Source organism: Momordica charantia, assembly GCF_013281855.1.
Source record: "Momordica charantia cultivar OHB3-1 chromosome 6 unlocalized genomic scaffold, Mcharantia_2.0 BLBB01000006.1, whole genome shotgun sequence".
In the NCBI taxonomy this organism is placed as follows: domain Eukaryota; kingdom Viridiplantae; phylum Streptophyta; class Magnoliopsida; order Cucurbitales; family Cucurbitaceae; genus Momordica; species Momordica charantia.
The window spans coordinates 26,711,172-26,726,471 of record NW_028275164.1 but is presented as its reverse complement, the minus strand read 5'-3'; the positions used below and the strand labels follow the sequence as shown (position 1 = coordinate 26,726,471).

Genomic DNA, 15,300 nt, shown 5'->3' with positions numbered 1-15,300 from the left:
ATATTTCCATTTCTACTCACACCTCTACAAACTTCCATATCTCGAAATCAAAGCTAATGGCTTTTCGCTCACTTGTTCTCTTCTTTTCCATCCTCATTCTCGCCCCAATTCCCATTCTTTACCCTTCGTGTACTTCCATGGTATTATATTTCAATGTTTTTTAAGAAACTTATCACTTGTTGCAGATAATATCCCAAGAAAGAAACCATGAGCAAAGAAATAGGATGAATTGAAAAAAGTTTAATGGTTTTCTCCCTCCAATAAATACATAATTTTTCTTAACCAACCAACCAATGATTCCAAATCAATCCTCTTAAATCCTATTTCATGGTTGCTTTAATTAAAAAAAAAAAAGAAAAAAAAAGAAGCAAGCTTATAATCAAGGAGCTAAACGAGTCAATAGTCTTAAATCCTCAACTACCTATAACCCAACCATCAAGTAAATAAGAATTATAGCAGGAGGATAAGAAAATTATCACTTGTAGGTAATGGGGACAAATTATGCATCTGTGGAAGGAGAAAAAAGCATTAAACCCTATTTCATGGTTGCTTTAATGAAAAAAAGAAGCATAATCAATGACCTAAAAAGTCAACAGTTATAAATCTTCAACCACCTATAACCCAACCATCAAATATAAGAGTTATAGTAGGAAGATAAGAAACTTATCACTTGTTGTAGATAATATCCCACTCGAAGAAAGCAACCATTGAAACTTAGAGCAAAGAAATATGATGAATTGATAAGAGTTTAATGTTTTTCTCCCTCCAATAAATGCATAATTTTTCTTAACAATGATTCCAAATCAATCCTCTTAAATCCTATTTCATAGTTGCTTTAACAAAAACAAAAAGAGCATAATCAACAAGCTAACGTGTCAATAGTCTTAAATCCTCAACTACATATAAACCCAACCATCAAGTAAATAAGAGTTATAGTAGGAGAATAAGAAAATTATTGCTTGTTGTAGGTAATATCCCACTCGAAAAAATTAAAGCAACCATTCAAACATTAAAAAAAGTAGAAATAGGATAAATTGAAAAGAGGTTAATGGTTTTTTTCCTCCGAAAAATGCATAATTCGTCTTAACCATCCCATCATTGATTCCAAATCGATCCTATTAATCTTATTTCATGATTGCTTTAATAGAACAAACGAGCATAATCAACAAGCAAATGGATCAATAGTTTCAAATCCTTAACTACATATAACCCAACCATCAAAATAAATAAGAGTTATAGTAGGAGGATAAGAAAATTATTGCCTCTTGTATATAATATCTCACTTGAAAAAAGCAACCCTTGAAACCTAATGCAAAGAAATAGGGTAAATTGAAAAGAATTTAATGTTCTTTTAAAACTTCAACTACCAGTAAATAAGAGTTATAATAGGAGGATAAGAAAACCATCATTCGTTGTAGATAATATTCCACTCGAAAAAAGCAACCATTGAAACATAAAGGAAATAAATATGATAAATTGAAAAGAGTTTAATGCTTTTTTTCCTCCGACAAATGCATAAGTCGTCTTAACCATCCCACCAATGATTCCAAATTGATCCTCTTAATCCTATTTCATGGTTGCTTTAATGAAACAAAGGAGCATAATCAACAAAGCTAAGAAGTCAAAAGTTTTAAATCATCAACTATATATAACCAACCATCAAGTAAATAAGAGTTATAGTAGGAGGATAAGAAAATTATCGCTTGTTGTAGATAATATCTCACTCGAAAAAAGAAACCATTGAAACATAAAGCAAAGAAAGAGGATAAATTGAAAAGAGTTTAATGTGTTTTTTCTCCGACAAATGCATAATTCATCTTAACCATCCCACCAATGATTCCAAATCGATCCTTTTAATCTTATTTCATGGTTGCATTGATGAAACAAAGGAGCATAATCAACAAGCTAACAAGTCAATAATTTTAAATCCTCAACTACGTATAACCAACCATCAAGTAAATAAGAGTTATAGTAGGAGGATAAGAAAATTATCCCTTGTTGTAGATAATATTCCAATCGAAAAAAGAAACCATTGAAACTTAAAAGCAAAGAAATAGGATAAATTGAAAAGAATTGTAGGAGCTTGTCTAATTCTAAAATTTAATTTGATGAAACTACTAAATTAGGTAAATATTTATTATGAGAAAAATCGACCAAAGAAATGGGCCTCTCCAGACTATAGAGGCCCAACCAAGCAAATACGAAGGGAAGACCGAGCCGACCAAGGCTCGACCCATTGGCCGGGCCCACCTTCCCTCCTCTCTCATTGGTTGAGGTGCCTCGGTCCATAAGTCCCTGTGATCCAACAACAAAGAGTTATATGTGCTCAGCTAGAAGGTTCTAGAACACAAGAATACCTATAAATAAAACTACTGGCTAAACCCTAGAGGTAAGCAAAAATACCCTAATTACTTTACTGAGTAATTCTCTCATCGATGACTTAAGCATCGGAGCCTGTGTGACTGAAGTCACACCGGTTTAAGGCCTCTCAGTTTTGCAGGTATCCGATCCTGTGATCATCAAGTTTGGTGCGTATTTGGCGAGAACCAAGGAAGCCAAAATCCCATCGACCAGGTCTACTCTGCTGACCAAGTCTCTTCTGCGAATCAGATCCAATAACTGCACGACATTAGAAGTCAGCAGCCCACAACAGTAGAAGCAACCAAGAAAGCTGACCAGGTCTCGAGAAATCTTGCTTGGCAATAAAAAGCCACTTAGCCGATACGAGCAGATAGAGAAAGCACAGGAGCTTAGCAAAAAACGAAAAGATGTGATCCTGAGTAGATAATGGATCAGGCAGATACACCACTTGGGGAAGAGATAATCCCTCTGAAGTTCAAAATTTCTTACTATCAGAGAGTACGATGACTCAACAGATCCTACCAGCCACCTGAACGCGTACAGAAAATGGATGGACATCTACGGAGTGACAAAGGTCATCAGAGCCAAGGTATTTTCATTCGCAATAACCAGCACGACCCGCGTCTGGTTTCAACAATTGAAGAGGAAATCAATTTTCTTCTTCAAAGAATTGGCTAGGGCATTTGGAGGAAGAAATAAGAGTGGACATGTGGCCAACTTGCTTATTATAAAGCATAAATCAATGGAGGACCTAAAAAAAAATATATGTGGCTTACTTCAACGATAAACTCTAGAGAGGTATACCCCAACAACAATTCCACTCGAGTAGATCTTGATAAAAGACAAGGAGCTACCCAGATGGTCCGAAAAGATGGAGATGTCATCTCAAAAGAAACTAAAGGAAGATATTGCCTCTTCCGATGGAGTCCGAGCGAACCACAAGTGGAGCAGGACCTACCACCATGGATTCACAAATCATGTGAAAGTAGGAGGCAGGTGAGTAACAATGGTCAAGGAACTCGAACTGGGACAAACCTAGAAGCAGGTCGATAAGCTAGAAGCCAGTCAGTGAAACTAGGGAAGAGAATCTCAAAGGTGCTGAAAAAGACATGCGTACAGGCCCAGCAAGGTTGAAACAGAAAGCAGACAAGTCAAACCAATCAAGGAAACGAACCCAAGGTATAAAACCATTTGGCCAAAGCCAAAATAGGTTATAAACCCAAGGGTGTTGATTAAACTCAGGGTAAAAAATCATGGGCAAAAGCAAAATAGGTTAAAAACCCAAGGGTGGTAGTGACAAAACAAAGTTGGCAAACTCAAGGTAAAAACCAATAGCAAAAGTTGGATAGGTAAGAATCCAAAACTGGATATAAACCTTTGGTAGAAGCTCAATGGGTTGGAAACGTTAGATGATACAACCAGGCAATAAGAACTCTCAAAATAGAAGTCTCGACATTGTCCTGCCACTCATCATCCATCTTGAGAGTAGGGGACAACTGTTATGAGATAAAAATCGATCAAAGAAATGGGCCTCTCCAGACCAAAGATGCCCAACCAGGCAACAACGAAGGGAAGACCGAGCCGACCAGGGCTCGGCCCCGACCACTGCTCGGCGCCAAGCAGTGCACGGCCCATTGGTCGGGCCCACCTTCCCTCCTCTCTCATTGGTTGAGGTGCCTCGGTCCATAAGTATGTGTGATCCAACAACACTAAAGTTATATGGGCTCAGCTAGAAGGTTCTAGAACACAAGAATACTTATAAATAGAACTACTGGCTAAACCCTAAAGGTAAGCAAAACACCATAATTACTTTACTGATTAATTCTCCCATCGCTGACTTAAGCATCGGAGCCCGTGTGACTGAAGTCACATCGGTTTAGGGTTGCTCGGTTTTGCAGATATCTGATCCCGTGATCATCAAGTTTGGTGCGTATTTAGTGAGAACAAAGGAAGTCAAAATCCCAACATCAATAATATTGATACAACTTTACCATTTGAAATTGAAATATTTCAAAAGACTTAATTTCTCCCACGAGTTAAATTAACAATCTATTCATATCAAACTATATATGTCCAGCTTTTATTATATAGTCTTTCATGAATGTTGTTTGTGCCCTAGATCCAAAACAATGTAGTATTTTAGATGGACTTTTTCACTTTCTTTTCTTTTAGTACAACAAGTGGTGGTAGGGATTCAAATTTACGACATTTAGGTCAAACATAAGTGTCTAAATCAATGTCAATGAAAAATGTTTTTTTTCTTTCTTCAATACTTAAAGTGGACTTCGATGGTTTGTTTAAGCCTTCCAAATTCCTCTTCAATTACCATGATTTTTACGATTCATTCCCTTGTTTATATCTTCTTTTCTGTCTATCTCCCACCCATCCAGCCATCGTTACTTTGCGGTTTCAAACTTTCGAATGGTTAACAAATTTTTATTTTTTTCAATTTTTCGTCATTTTCGCTCCTAGTTTTGTTGCAATTTATTAATTTTCTCAAATAACGGTGCAACTAACATTTATTTTCGGCATATCTCAACATTTTCATCGATAACAAGGAACATTTGTTTTCTTGACTTTTTTTCTGGCAGCATCTATATTAAAACAATGTATATGCAACATATATAGATTGAAAATATACTCTACATCATTAATTTCATATCAATTCAACATTATAAGGTATACGCAGAATTTCGAAAATTATTGAAGTTATTGGATGGGATAAGTACACGAGTCGTAGCCTCTTTTGTGATCTACTTTGTCTCTCTCTCAATTCTAAATTGTCCATGCCTTGTAAAAAATTCAAAATATAGAATATATTCTAGTTATATGAGTATCTTCTGAAATTAGTTCACATTTTATTCAACAAACTAATAATCAAAATATATAGACTAATATATCAAAACTTTATAATATAAAATTTTAGATCTGTCGTCATTATGCAACGATTCCACAATATAAAAAAAAAAGATAATGTCTTCGGACGTTTTTTTAAAAACTTATTTTCACAAATGTCTAAAGTTTTTCAATTTTACACTTTTAGATTTCTGTTTTTTATAATATCGATTTTACCCTTATTTATTGTATTTATATTTATTATAATTTTTTTTTTTTTTGAAATCTTAAACATTTTAAATCCCTAAATTGTAATCATAATCATTTAATTATTGTGGGCCTCAATTTCAACACTAATCCGTTGATTCACTCATTCAAAAATATTTGTTCCCACGATTTATCAATATTATTATTAATTACAAAAAGATACAAATTCGGCAGTTGAAAAGTAAGTATAGAAAGTTTACCTGGGAACTAGAAATTGGGAAGGATAGGATGGTAGAGAGTGGATTAGGGTTTCGGCCATTGCAACTAAACTAAAGCAATACATTGAATCCTTTTACTGCTACTCACAAAACTTTAAATTTGGCTACTGCTTCAAATTTTTTATTGCTACTCACGGTTTGGTTTATTTTTGGTTTATCATGTCAAACTATATTTTATAGATTATTATTACATTGCTTTCCATTCTATTTTTTAATTGTTACAATTACGAAATAACAACGGATTATATACTATCATATATCCAGCTAAAACATTTTAATATATGGGTACATAGTAAACAACCCTCTTAATAATAATTGTTTGCCGTAGTTGCAATTTTTATCGTTTTATGTATCTATGGTTTGAATTTTGAAGAAACTCAATACACTAGAGTCACAAGTACTTGATATTTAAACTAGTAGGTGAGTCAAGCTACTAGGTGAGACCATTAAATTAACCTATTAATGGATAATAGCTCTAGTAAATTAACCTATGAATTAATCCTTATAACATTAACCTCAATCAAATACAATTATAAGATAAACCAATATGAAAATATAAAATATATCCGACTTTTGAGTTCCTATAACTATCCAATTTGTACTTAGTTGTAGATATATATCATTATATCTGCATATATACAAGAATTCACACCTAAATCACATTTGAATCTTTGAAATTATGGACTAAAAAAAAAACAGAGTGAAGTCTTTGACAGTATCAAGACACCAAGTGTGTAGTCTAGTACAGTTAAGTAATTTCATAAATGACTTGTGTAGTATAACTTAAGTAGTTTGACGAAAAATCTTTCAATATATCAAATCAAGTGAAGTCACAATTAAGAAGTCATAGTGAGTCATATTGACTATATCTAGCCTCAAAGGAAATAATAACTAACCAAAAACTCAAATGTAATCCAGTACATAGTGTCAATACTTAAAGTTGTGATAACAAGTTGAAAGTTGGAGCATCAAAATCTTAAACACTAGATAGCGTAGATCTGTTATCTTCTGCTGAACCAACCCTTAGAAGGCAACAGCACTCTACATTTTGTCCGTCTCAATGGTTCAATTTTCTGATCTTTCAGTCATGTCTTCAGACGATAAAAGTAATATTAGGAAGTTTTCAGCTGCAACAAAAATTAGCAACGGAACTAGAATGTATTTTGCAATTTGATACTTAATGATAGATATAAGAGACATCTGGATATAAACTTATATAGTGTTACATCAATCCTCAATTAACAAACAAAGATCGAAAACCTATTCTATCAATTTTAGACACCCTACCACATGTTTCATTATTATGAATTAATCCTTTTAACATTAACCTAGCAAATTCAATCAAATACAATTACAAGATAAACCTATACAATAAATATAAAATATATCCGACTATCGAGTTCCTATAACTACCCAATTGGTACTAGTTGTAGATATATATTATATCTGCATATATACAAAAATCCACTCCAAAATTTTGTACCACAACAATCACATTTGAATCTTTGACAATATGGACTATGAAAAACCAGAACTGCAGTCTACAGAGGATATTTATTCACCTAAATTTTGCACCACACAAACAAAAGACCCTAATATTTCTTCATCTAGAGATAACATTTTTAAACTAGTTAAACTAGATATTATATCCGCATATAAAAAAAACAAGTTAAGCAGTACAAAACTATATAGTTCATCAAGGAATGAGTTTTTGGAAGGGAGCATTGTTCAAAACCGAAATCGATAACTCAATAGGAATGAGATTAGTCATTACCAAAATAGTTTATCTAAAAGAATGGGCGTCATCTTAATGTGTGTTTCAAAAGGGTTAAACCGTACCAAAAAAAATCTAGGGAAAAAATAGGGTTTAGGTAGGGTTCAAAACAACACACAAAATCATAAATCCATTTATTGGTATATATATTCCTAAGGTAGGTTGCCATCATGGGATTTGAACTTATTCCCTCTTAATTACCTTAGTCTATTTGGACCAAATTAATAAGATTTAAAAATTTATTACAAAAACTGTATGGCTAATTATTTAGTGCAAATTGCGTGAAAGCTTTTGTGTTCTCCTTTTCAACCATTAAATAAATAAATAAAAACCTTTTGTTTCACTATATTTCTTTTTACAAACCTATACTTGAATTGTCTTTCAAATCGGTTTAAAATATATGTTAGGTAATCTGAATATTTAATATTCAACTTTAATATAACTCAAGTGATAATATTTTAGTATTGTTTTTTATAGGTTCAAATTCTCTTATATAATATTCTAAAACAATTATATATATTACAACTGCTTCAACTAATTCCAACAACTTCCTCCTTAATTTAGACGAAAAATTTTGTGAAAAAATATGTGTTAATCTTAAGAGAAGCACCTTTTCGTTTGTCTTTTTTATCTCTCACCTTTTTCATTGTTTTTTTAGTATTTGATAAATAAATTTTTCATTCATCGGATGAAAATAGTATCATCCAATTTTGATAGTTAGGTAAGTTTGAGAGTTCGATTTTTAATAATATTTTAAATTTTGTGAGAGCAATGCATATAGCTATGTGATTTATATAGTTTACCAAAAATCTTAACGCCAAAATTTATCCTAAATTTATTAAAAAAAAAATCATAAATTAACTTTTGGTATATTTGGAGAGTAGAATTCAACCTGACACGTGGACCAATCATCTTAGCTCGACAACACCCAAACAACTTAACAAACCAAAGAAAGCAGACCAACCTACTCTTGAGACTTAGCTGAGATCAAACAAGTAGGAGAATCACTAAGTTCACCTCAACCAACCTAAGGATTCCAACCTCTGACCCGACAACCCATAACCATCCCAAACCTCCTTTTGGAACGACTCCAACGAACTTGTCCTCCCACGCTACTTATAAAAGGAACGTCATTTCTCTGATTCAGATACGTAATTCTATATGAAAATTACCTACTAAGCTTGAACCCTTATTTACTTGGACATTAGAATGTTTGCTCTTTTTGTGAAGGTCGTTCCTCGTAGAACTCACTCCTCCATAGTTCGTTCAGGTTCATCAAAGCTAATCCTAGTAGCTCAACAGAATTCAACATCAACATCCATAGTTCGTTCAGGTTCATCAAAGCTAATCCTAGTAGCTCAACAGAATTCAACATCAACAGAGAGGGTGTGTCTATATATATATGAAATTTGTGGAATTAGATTTAGATCTGAAACTTTCCATGTGGAATAGTAGCTAGAGTCTTCCATGGAGGGCTATCTTCCTCTCTCTTCATTTCAGATTTGGAATATTCTTTCAGATCTGAAATGGAGGAGGGACGGCCAGCAAGGACGGCGGGCGAGCGACAATATGAAGAGGTTGGTGGCAGACGAGCGAGGGCGAAGAGGTGGCCGGCGGCGAAGTTCGTAGGAGGGAGGAAGGAGAAAGAGAGGAAGATAATTCAATTACCATAAAAATATTATTTAAATGATATAGATCAGTTATTACAATAAGCAATTTAACAATCAAATCATCTTGAAGTTAGTCAATTAACCATCAAAGTATTATTTCAGGTATCATTTACAACAATTTCATAACTTTAGCGATTAAAAATGTTCCTTTAGAAACTTCAAAGATTAAAGATACATATCCCAAATTTCAGGGATCAAAAATGTATTTTGTCATTTTTATTTAACTAGATATATGAAAACTAAGTTGATTGACACAACTTTAAAAGATTATTTACTAACTAAAAAAAATTAAATACAAGACGAAATTGATCGCCAAACTTGTGTTAACCCTAAAACTAAACAAATAATACATAATAAAAGTTTTAGAATTTAAAAAAAAAAAAAACTAAAAAAGCTCAAGCAACCACTAAAAGTAGATAAAGTAATTTTTTAACTATAAAAATATGATGGACATCAAATGGTCCCAAAGTTATCCAATTATTTCATTGTATATGTTTTTAATAAATTGGAAGCTTTTGTTTGGAACAATTGTAATATGAGCATGCAAGATGGCCTCAGCTTCTCCTATAAAAAGCCATCTTGCATGCTACAAAACCTCTAACACTCAAAATTAAAGCAAATGACTTTTCACACCTCCCTCTCCCTCTTCTTCCTCCTCTTTGCCCTCTCGTCTCGACTTCTCATTCTTTACCCTCCGTGGTCTTACACGGTATCGTATGTTTCTATATTTGTTTCTTAGGCGTCGTAACCAAAACTATAGTTTGAGAAATAACACAAGCTACTTAAAAACACATTACAATATTTCCCTTTAACATTTTGCTTTTCAGAATGAAAAAATGATGGAATAATTACTATATATCCTTTCTTGTTTTAATAAAGTTTATGATGTATTAACCTTTTGAGTTATGTTAAGTTAAAATTTTTACTGTTGTTGGAGGACTTTTTTTTGTTTAAAAGTTGTTTCTCTTTTAAAATAACGTATGTGAATAATAATATTTTGGCATTGTGTGATCAAGTGTAATTTTTCTATAATATGTTTAGATAATAACTCTTTTCTATTGTCAATTTGAATATAGTTTAATTAGTTAAAGAATAAATCCACCGTCAAAATATCATGTTTAATAAGATGTAAAAATGTGTTTCATTTTTATAGGCCTTCTTGATGTATGTTCATCGGACAATTCAATCCACACTGTTTCATACTTGAAGGGTGCGGCAGGTGTTGGAGGCCAATGCATGTATGTTTAATTTTCATTTTTAACTTTTTTTTTAATTCAAAGAAAGAGATATAAATTTAGACCTACGATTTTTAAGAAAGATTATTAATAAAATATTTTTGAACTATTTTATTTTTTACGAAATATATATATTAAAGATGTTATTCCATTTCTTTGCCTTATAGAGAAATTGGTAATGGGAGTGACGATGCTTTTTCTATGCCCATTCTCGACCAGGTTACACATTAATTTTCTTTTGTTTTAAATAAAAAGAGAGAAAAATAAGAGCTAATATTCTTTGAAATTTAGATGTATTGATGTAAAACTGTTGATTTATTTTTTCATTTTTTTACTTGGTGCAGATACAAATTGCTTGTGACAAGGTGTGGTATTTTAGTTTGTCAACTGTCATATTTTATTATTTTCTATATTCCTCGGGCTCATTTCTACATAATTTATTATTTTATTTGATGGACCTCGCATCATTTTTAACTGTTGTACTATTAACTTTTCGTGGATTATTTAAAAAAATATATATATCTTTTGATGAGAGACTCATTTTCTATGTTCAAAAACAGGTGAAGGAATTAGAATACTTAAGGGAGGGTTTCAATATCTTTGCTGTTTTTCAGGTAATTAAATTTATACGTTTGTTTCCAAATTAATAGAAATAACAAAATGAAAATAAGAAGAAGAAAAATGATACAATATATGTCATTAATCATGTAATAATTCTTTTTTTAGGGGATTCGAACTCACAATCTCTTGGATGTATATGCCAATTATGGCTGAGTTAGATTCGCTTTGACTTAATTATGTGATAATTTAACTGTTGAAAATAAAATTTCAATATATATTATTTACTAATTATAAATGTTTTGTATTAAAACAACTTCTCATTATTTTTCTATTGTTTTTTTATGAAATTAATAGGGTACTTTAATAGCAAGGGGACTAATACAATTCTGTGAAGGAGCACCTCCTGTAAGTGTTTCGGCTTTCAAGTTTTTTTTTTTAGTTTTCATATTTAGATCACAAGATTTCTAATTCTCTCTTTTATTTTTACTCTTTTTTTTTCTTTTTTGGAAAAAAAAAATTGGAATAGGTTAAGAATTTTATTTCTCTGGCAGGTCCTCAGGCTGGTGTTGCAGCTATTCCTTTTTGTGAAAATATCGTAAGACAAAATCATTTTTCTCTATCGTTAATTCCTTATTATATATCATTTTTGCCAATCTAAATATAATTATTGATCTATTATCAGTTTGGAATTCTATGCCCAGTGATCCAAGCTTGGTTCAATGGCATAGTTTATACAGAAGAAGGCCAAGTAAGCATCTTCTAATTTCTTCTTGTTATATTTACATGTATATCCTAATGTTTTGAATAGGAGAATTTCTTTTCCAATTTATATATATACATTTCTCATCTCTCTAGACTAATTGTTGACAAAATCCCTTTTTTTTTATATAACTTTAATTTTAATTTTACAGAGTCTTAAAGACTGTCAATAATTTAGAGGTTAATTGTTTAAGTTACATTTTTCTTTAACTTTGAATTAATTTGCGGTTATTTTAAATGTAATAGTTAGTAAAAAAAAAATCTCTGAACGCAAATTCTGAAACCACCATTAATAGCAAAATAAAAAGAATAACACTTTAAATTCTCAAATTTTTATATATTTTTTTGTTATCTAAGACAAACTAATTAAGGGATAATTGTCTCCTCCTCCCCTTTTGATTTATGGTCATTTTTGCATAGTTGACTAAAGCCTGTGTTTTAATTTCACACTTTCTTTCTTGGTATTATTTATATATAGGATTTTGCTGCTGCTGCCACCTATTATAAACTCCCAAATGTAAGTAAATAATTAAGGTTTAAATCTTATCTTAGTAGCTATCAACTTTTCGTAATATATATTTTAATCTTGAACATTCAAAAATAATCATTTTGATCATTATAGTTATTGTATACCATTATATAGATGATGTACCTTGTGTGCACTTGAGCTATGTTTATTAACCTGCGGATCATGGCATATATTCAAGTCATATAGCCCTAAATAATATAGTATAAACCCTTCTTTTTTTAGTAAAAATGGATCGCGTATTTGAAATATAATACTCTACCTTAGCCTACTTATGTTATGTAGCTTCAATACATGTCAACAATATGATCGAGTATAGTTCAATAATAAGGTATTTACTCTTTCTCTTAAGGTTAGAGGTCTAAATCCTATATTTGTTGTACTAAAAACACGAAACTATATATATGCCCATTCAACACACCAGTACACATTTAGAGTCATGTCATCCATTTGTTAAACTATTTTTTTTTCCTTTTTGTTGAGTTCACACACATATTAAACAATTGACGGTAGAAGAATGACAAAAACTAAAATAACTGTTTCCCAAAAGCTTAAACTGATAGATTGGATAAATTAAATTCATTTATGAGTATCTCAATCGAAATATCAAAAATTAAAAATATATAAACATCTAGACTCAAACCTTGAATATAAAGAATCTATGAAGGGTTTGAAATCCCTTCTAACTTCAATAGCCTCTTTGGAAAGAAAAATTAAATAAAAAGATTAAAGGCCATTTGTTTGTAAGGAATTAAAGGAGACTTGGTTGCATCAAAATATTGATTTATAATTAGAGTGTGGCTATTTTGTTTTAGACATGATAAATCATATCCCTGGACTCAAAAGCTTAAGTTGATGGGTGTTGAAAATTTGCACAAAGTCCAACGAGTGAAAATCAATATTAAACACGGAGGAAACGACAGTACAAGGGTACTTCAAACACAGGATTTCATGGTCTTATACCATCTTAAATATATTAAATAATCTTTTTTGGGTTCAGGAGTGATTGAGCCATATGTTTAAGATGAAAGGTTGCAATCCTTTATAGATATATCTAATCTTTTGTATTATTGAATTTAGTGATGATTAATGAATTAATAAATGAAATTTTCAGAAAATTGAGGAATATTTGAAGTATTCTAGATTCCTTCCCAAGCTCAACAATGAACGTCCAGGAGAAAGAAACTCGACTTACAAGGAGCGTTTTAGTAGCTTGCACAACTTGGTGCTTCTTGCAGTAAGTTTTTTTTTTTTTTTTGGTTATTAATTATTATAAACCTAGTACATCTCTTATCATCTTTTTAGTTTTATGCTATATTTACAAGCTCTAATCTTCATGTTTTATTTTAATTGAATAGAATGAGAACGAGAACGTTTTGATTCCAAAAGAATCTGCATGGTTTGGATATTATAAAGATGGGAGCACTGAAGGAATTTTACCTGCACAAGAGGTAGAAGCACTTTATAATCTTCTCGATAGACTCCATAAAAGTACTTTTGAAAAAATATAGACCCAACAAAAAGAAGAAAAAAAATCAAATTGCTGGAGAAAAAATGAAGTAAAAAAAATTAAACTTGATTCTTTGGTGATTATCAACTATCATCAAGTAGTCTGAGCAGTTGACAGAGGATATGTTTTTGTAAAGTTCTCTGTTTTTTATTTTTTGTTTATTGTTTTTCATTTTTCAAGTAGTCTGTTGAGTAGTTGGTTGTCATTTCTATTCTATTTTATGTTGAAAAAGTACACAAACATGTATTTGGCAACTATTTCTTGTTTTTTCTTTCTAGAATTTTGAATGCTTTACTTGAAAAAATACATTTTGGGAAAAAAACTTAAAAACAGATGTTTTTTCTACACATATTTCTTAAATGACAAAATAAGAAACAATAAATTTTTTAAATTTAAAATATGTCATAAGCCAGGACCCTACTATTAGATCAACAATTGTTGAAGACGCTTTGCTTTTGGCTTCATCCAAAAGTCTCGTATTAATAGAGATAATTGTCATCTCTTATATATTATGATCACCCATTCCCTAATCAATGTGGGACTTTATTTGTATACCTTGCAACCCCAACAAAGTTCACTATATCAATATTTTTAGGCTTCCGTCTCAATACGTACCAATGAGGTTCGATCTTAAAATTAATTGACTATAATAAGAGTAGCTCAGGCATATTATAAATTTTTGTGAGGTGTTCTTAATTATTTCAATGCGGAATTCTTAACATGTCCCCTCAAGATCGTGGTTCTTTTGGCCCATGGATTTTAACCAGATCCTATTTTTGAATCAGATGCTCGTTTTAGTTTTTTGAACTTAACATGAATGAACCATCACTCGATCCAAAAGCTTAAACTCATAGGTTATGGTAAATTTAATCCATTTATGGATGTCAACACACTGACCCCATTAGACACTTCAAAGTTGAGAGATTGATTAGACACGATGTTGAAAGTTTAGAAACGGCCCTTAAGGTTTTAGAACCTCTATTATACACAATCCTTAACGTTGAAAGACGAAACTTATAATTTAACTTGGTTTTTGGCACATAATATGCAGATAGATCTTTATAAAGAGGATTGGATTGGGTTGAGGAGTTTGAATGAGGTGGGAAGAGTGAGATTTGAGCAAGTACCAGGAGCTCATGCTGAAGCATCTGATGAAACTTTGAGTGAGTTTGTGGTGCCTTTCTTGGTGGACTGGAATCAGCAGCAGCCCTCAACCATGCCAATGCCTTGTAATTAGTCACAAGCAGCCTTCGAAAACCTTGTTTCTCTTCTATGAATGGATGTACATGTAATATAATGTGATGTATTAATGTATTGTAAGCCCATGGGGATCTTCTGTTTCTTTAGAAACAGACTTTATATAGTTAAATAAAAAGGGGTTTTCTTCTCTTGTCTATGGAAGGTTTGGACTCGATTTCTATTTTGAGCATCTAAAATTTATAAAGCGGAAATTTTAAGTTCTAAACTTTTGGAGTGCTTTCATTTAATTACTCTCCTTTTTTTCTTTCGTTGCTTGTTCCTTACATATACTTTCTTTAATGAAATGGTGTTTCTTTTCAAAAATGATAATAACGTTCCTGATTT

General features: G+C 31.6%; 1 protein-coding gene across 1 annotated transcript; it reads left to right on the top strand.

The window, feature by feature from the left end:
- The first annotated feature begins 3,219 nt into the window (after positions 1–3,219).
- On the top strand, positions 3,220–15,091 carry LOC111024673 (uncharacterized). The gene is made up of 15 exons (XM_088125270.1): positions 3,220–3,357; positions 8,686–8,841; positions 8,956–9,076; positions 9,742–9,834; positions 10,279–10,363; positions 10,528–10,579; positions 10,705–10,725; positions 10,921–10,974; positions 11,276–11,326; positions 11,448–11,516; positions 11,604–11,669; positions 12,159–12,197; positions 13,321–13,443; positions 13,565–13,657; positions 14,768–15,091. The coding sequence occupies exons 1-15, from the start codon at positions 3,220–3,222 to the stop codon at positions 14,951–14,953; spliced, it is 1,347 nt and encodes a 448-aa protein (XP_087981396.1). The 3' UTR covers positions 14,954–15,091.
- Positions 15,092–15,300: the final 209 nt, after the last annotated feature.

Coding starts and splice junctions, on each gene's coding strand:
- LOC111024673 (XM_088125270.1), top strand. CDS start 3,220: ATGGTCCGAAAAGATGGAGATGTCATCTCAAAAGAAACTAAAGGAAGA. Junction 11,670..12,158: donor TTTATACAGAAGAAGGCCAA/GTAAGCATCTTC, acceptor ATTTATATATAG/GATTTTGCTGCTGCTGCCAC. Junction 13,658..14,767: donor GAATTTTACCTGCACAAGAG/GTAGAAGCACTT, acceptor CATAATATGCAG/ATAGATCTTTATAAAGAGGA.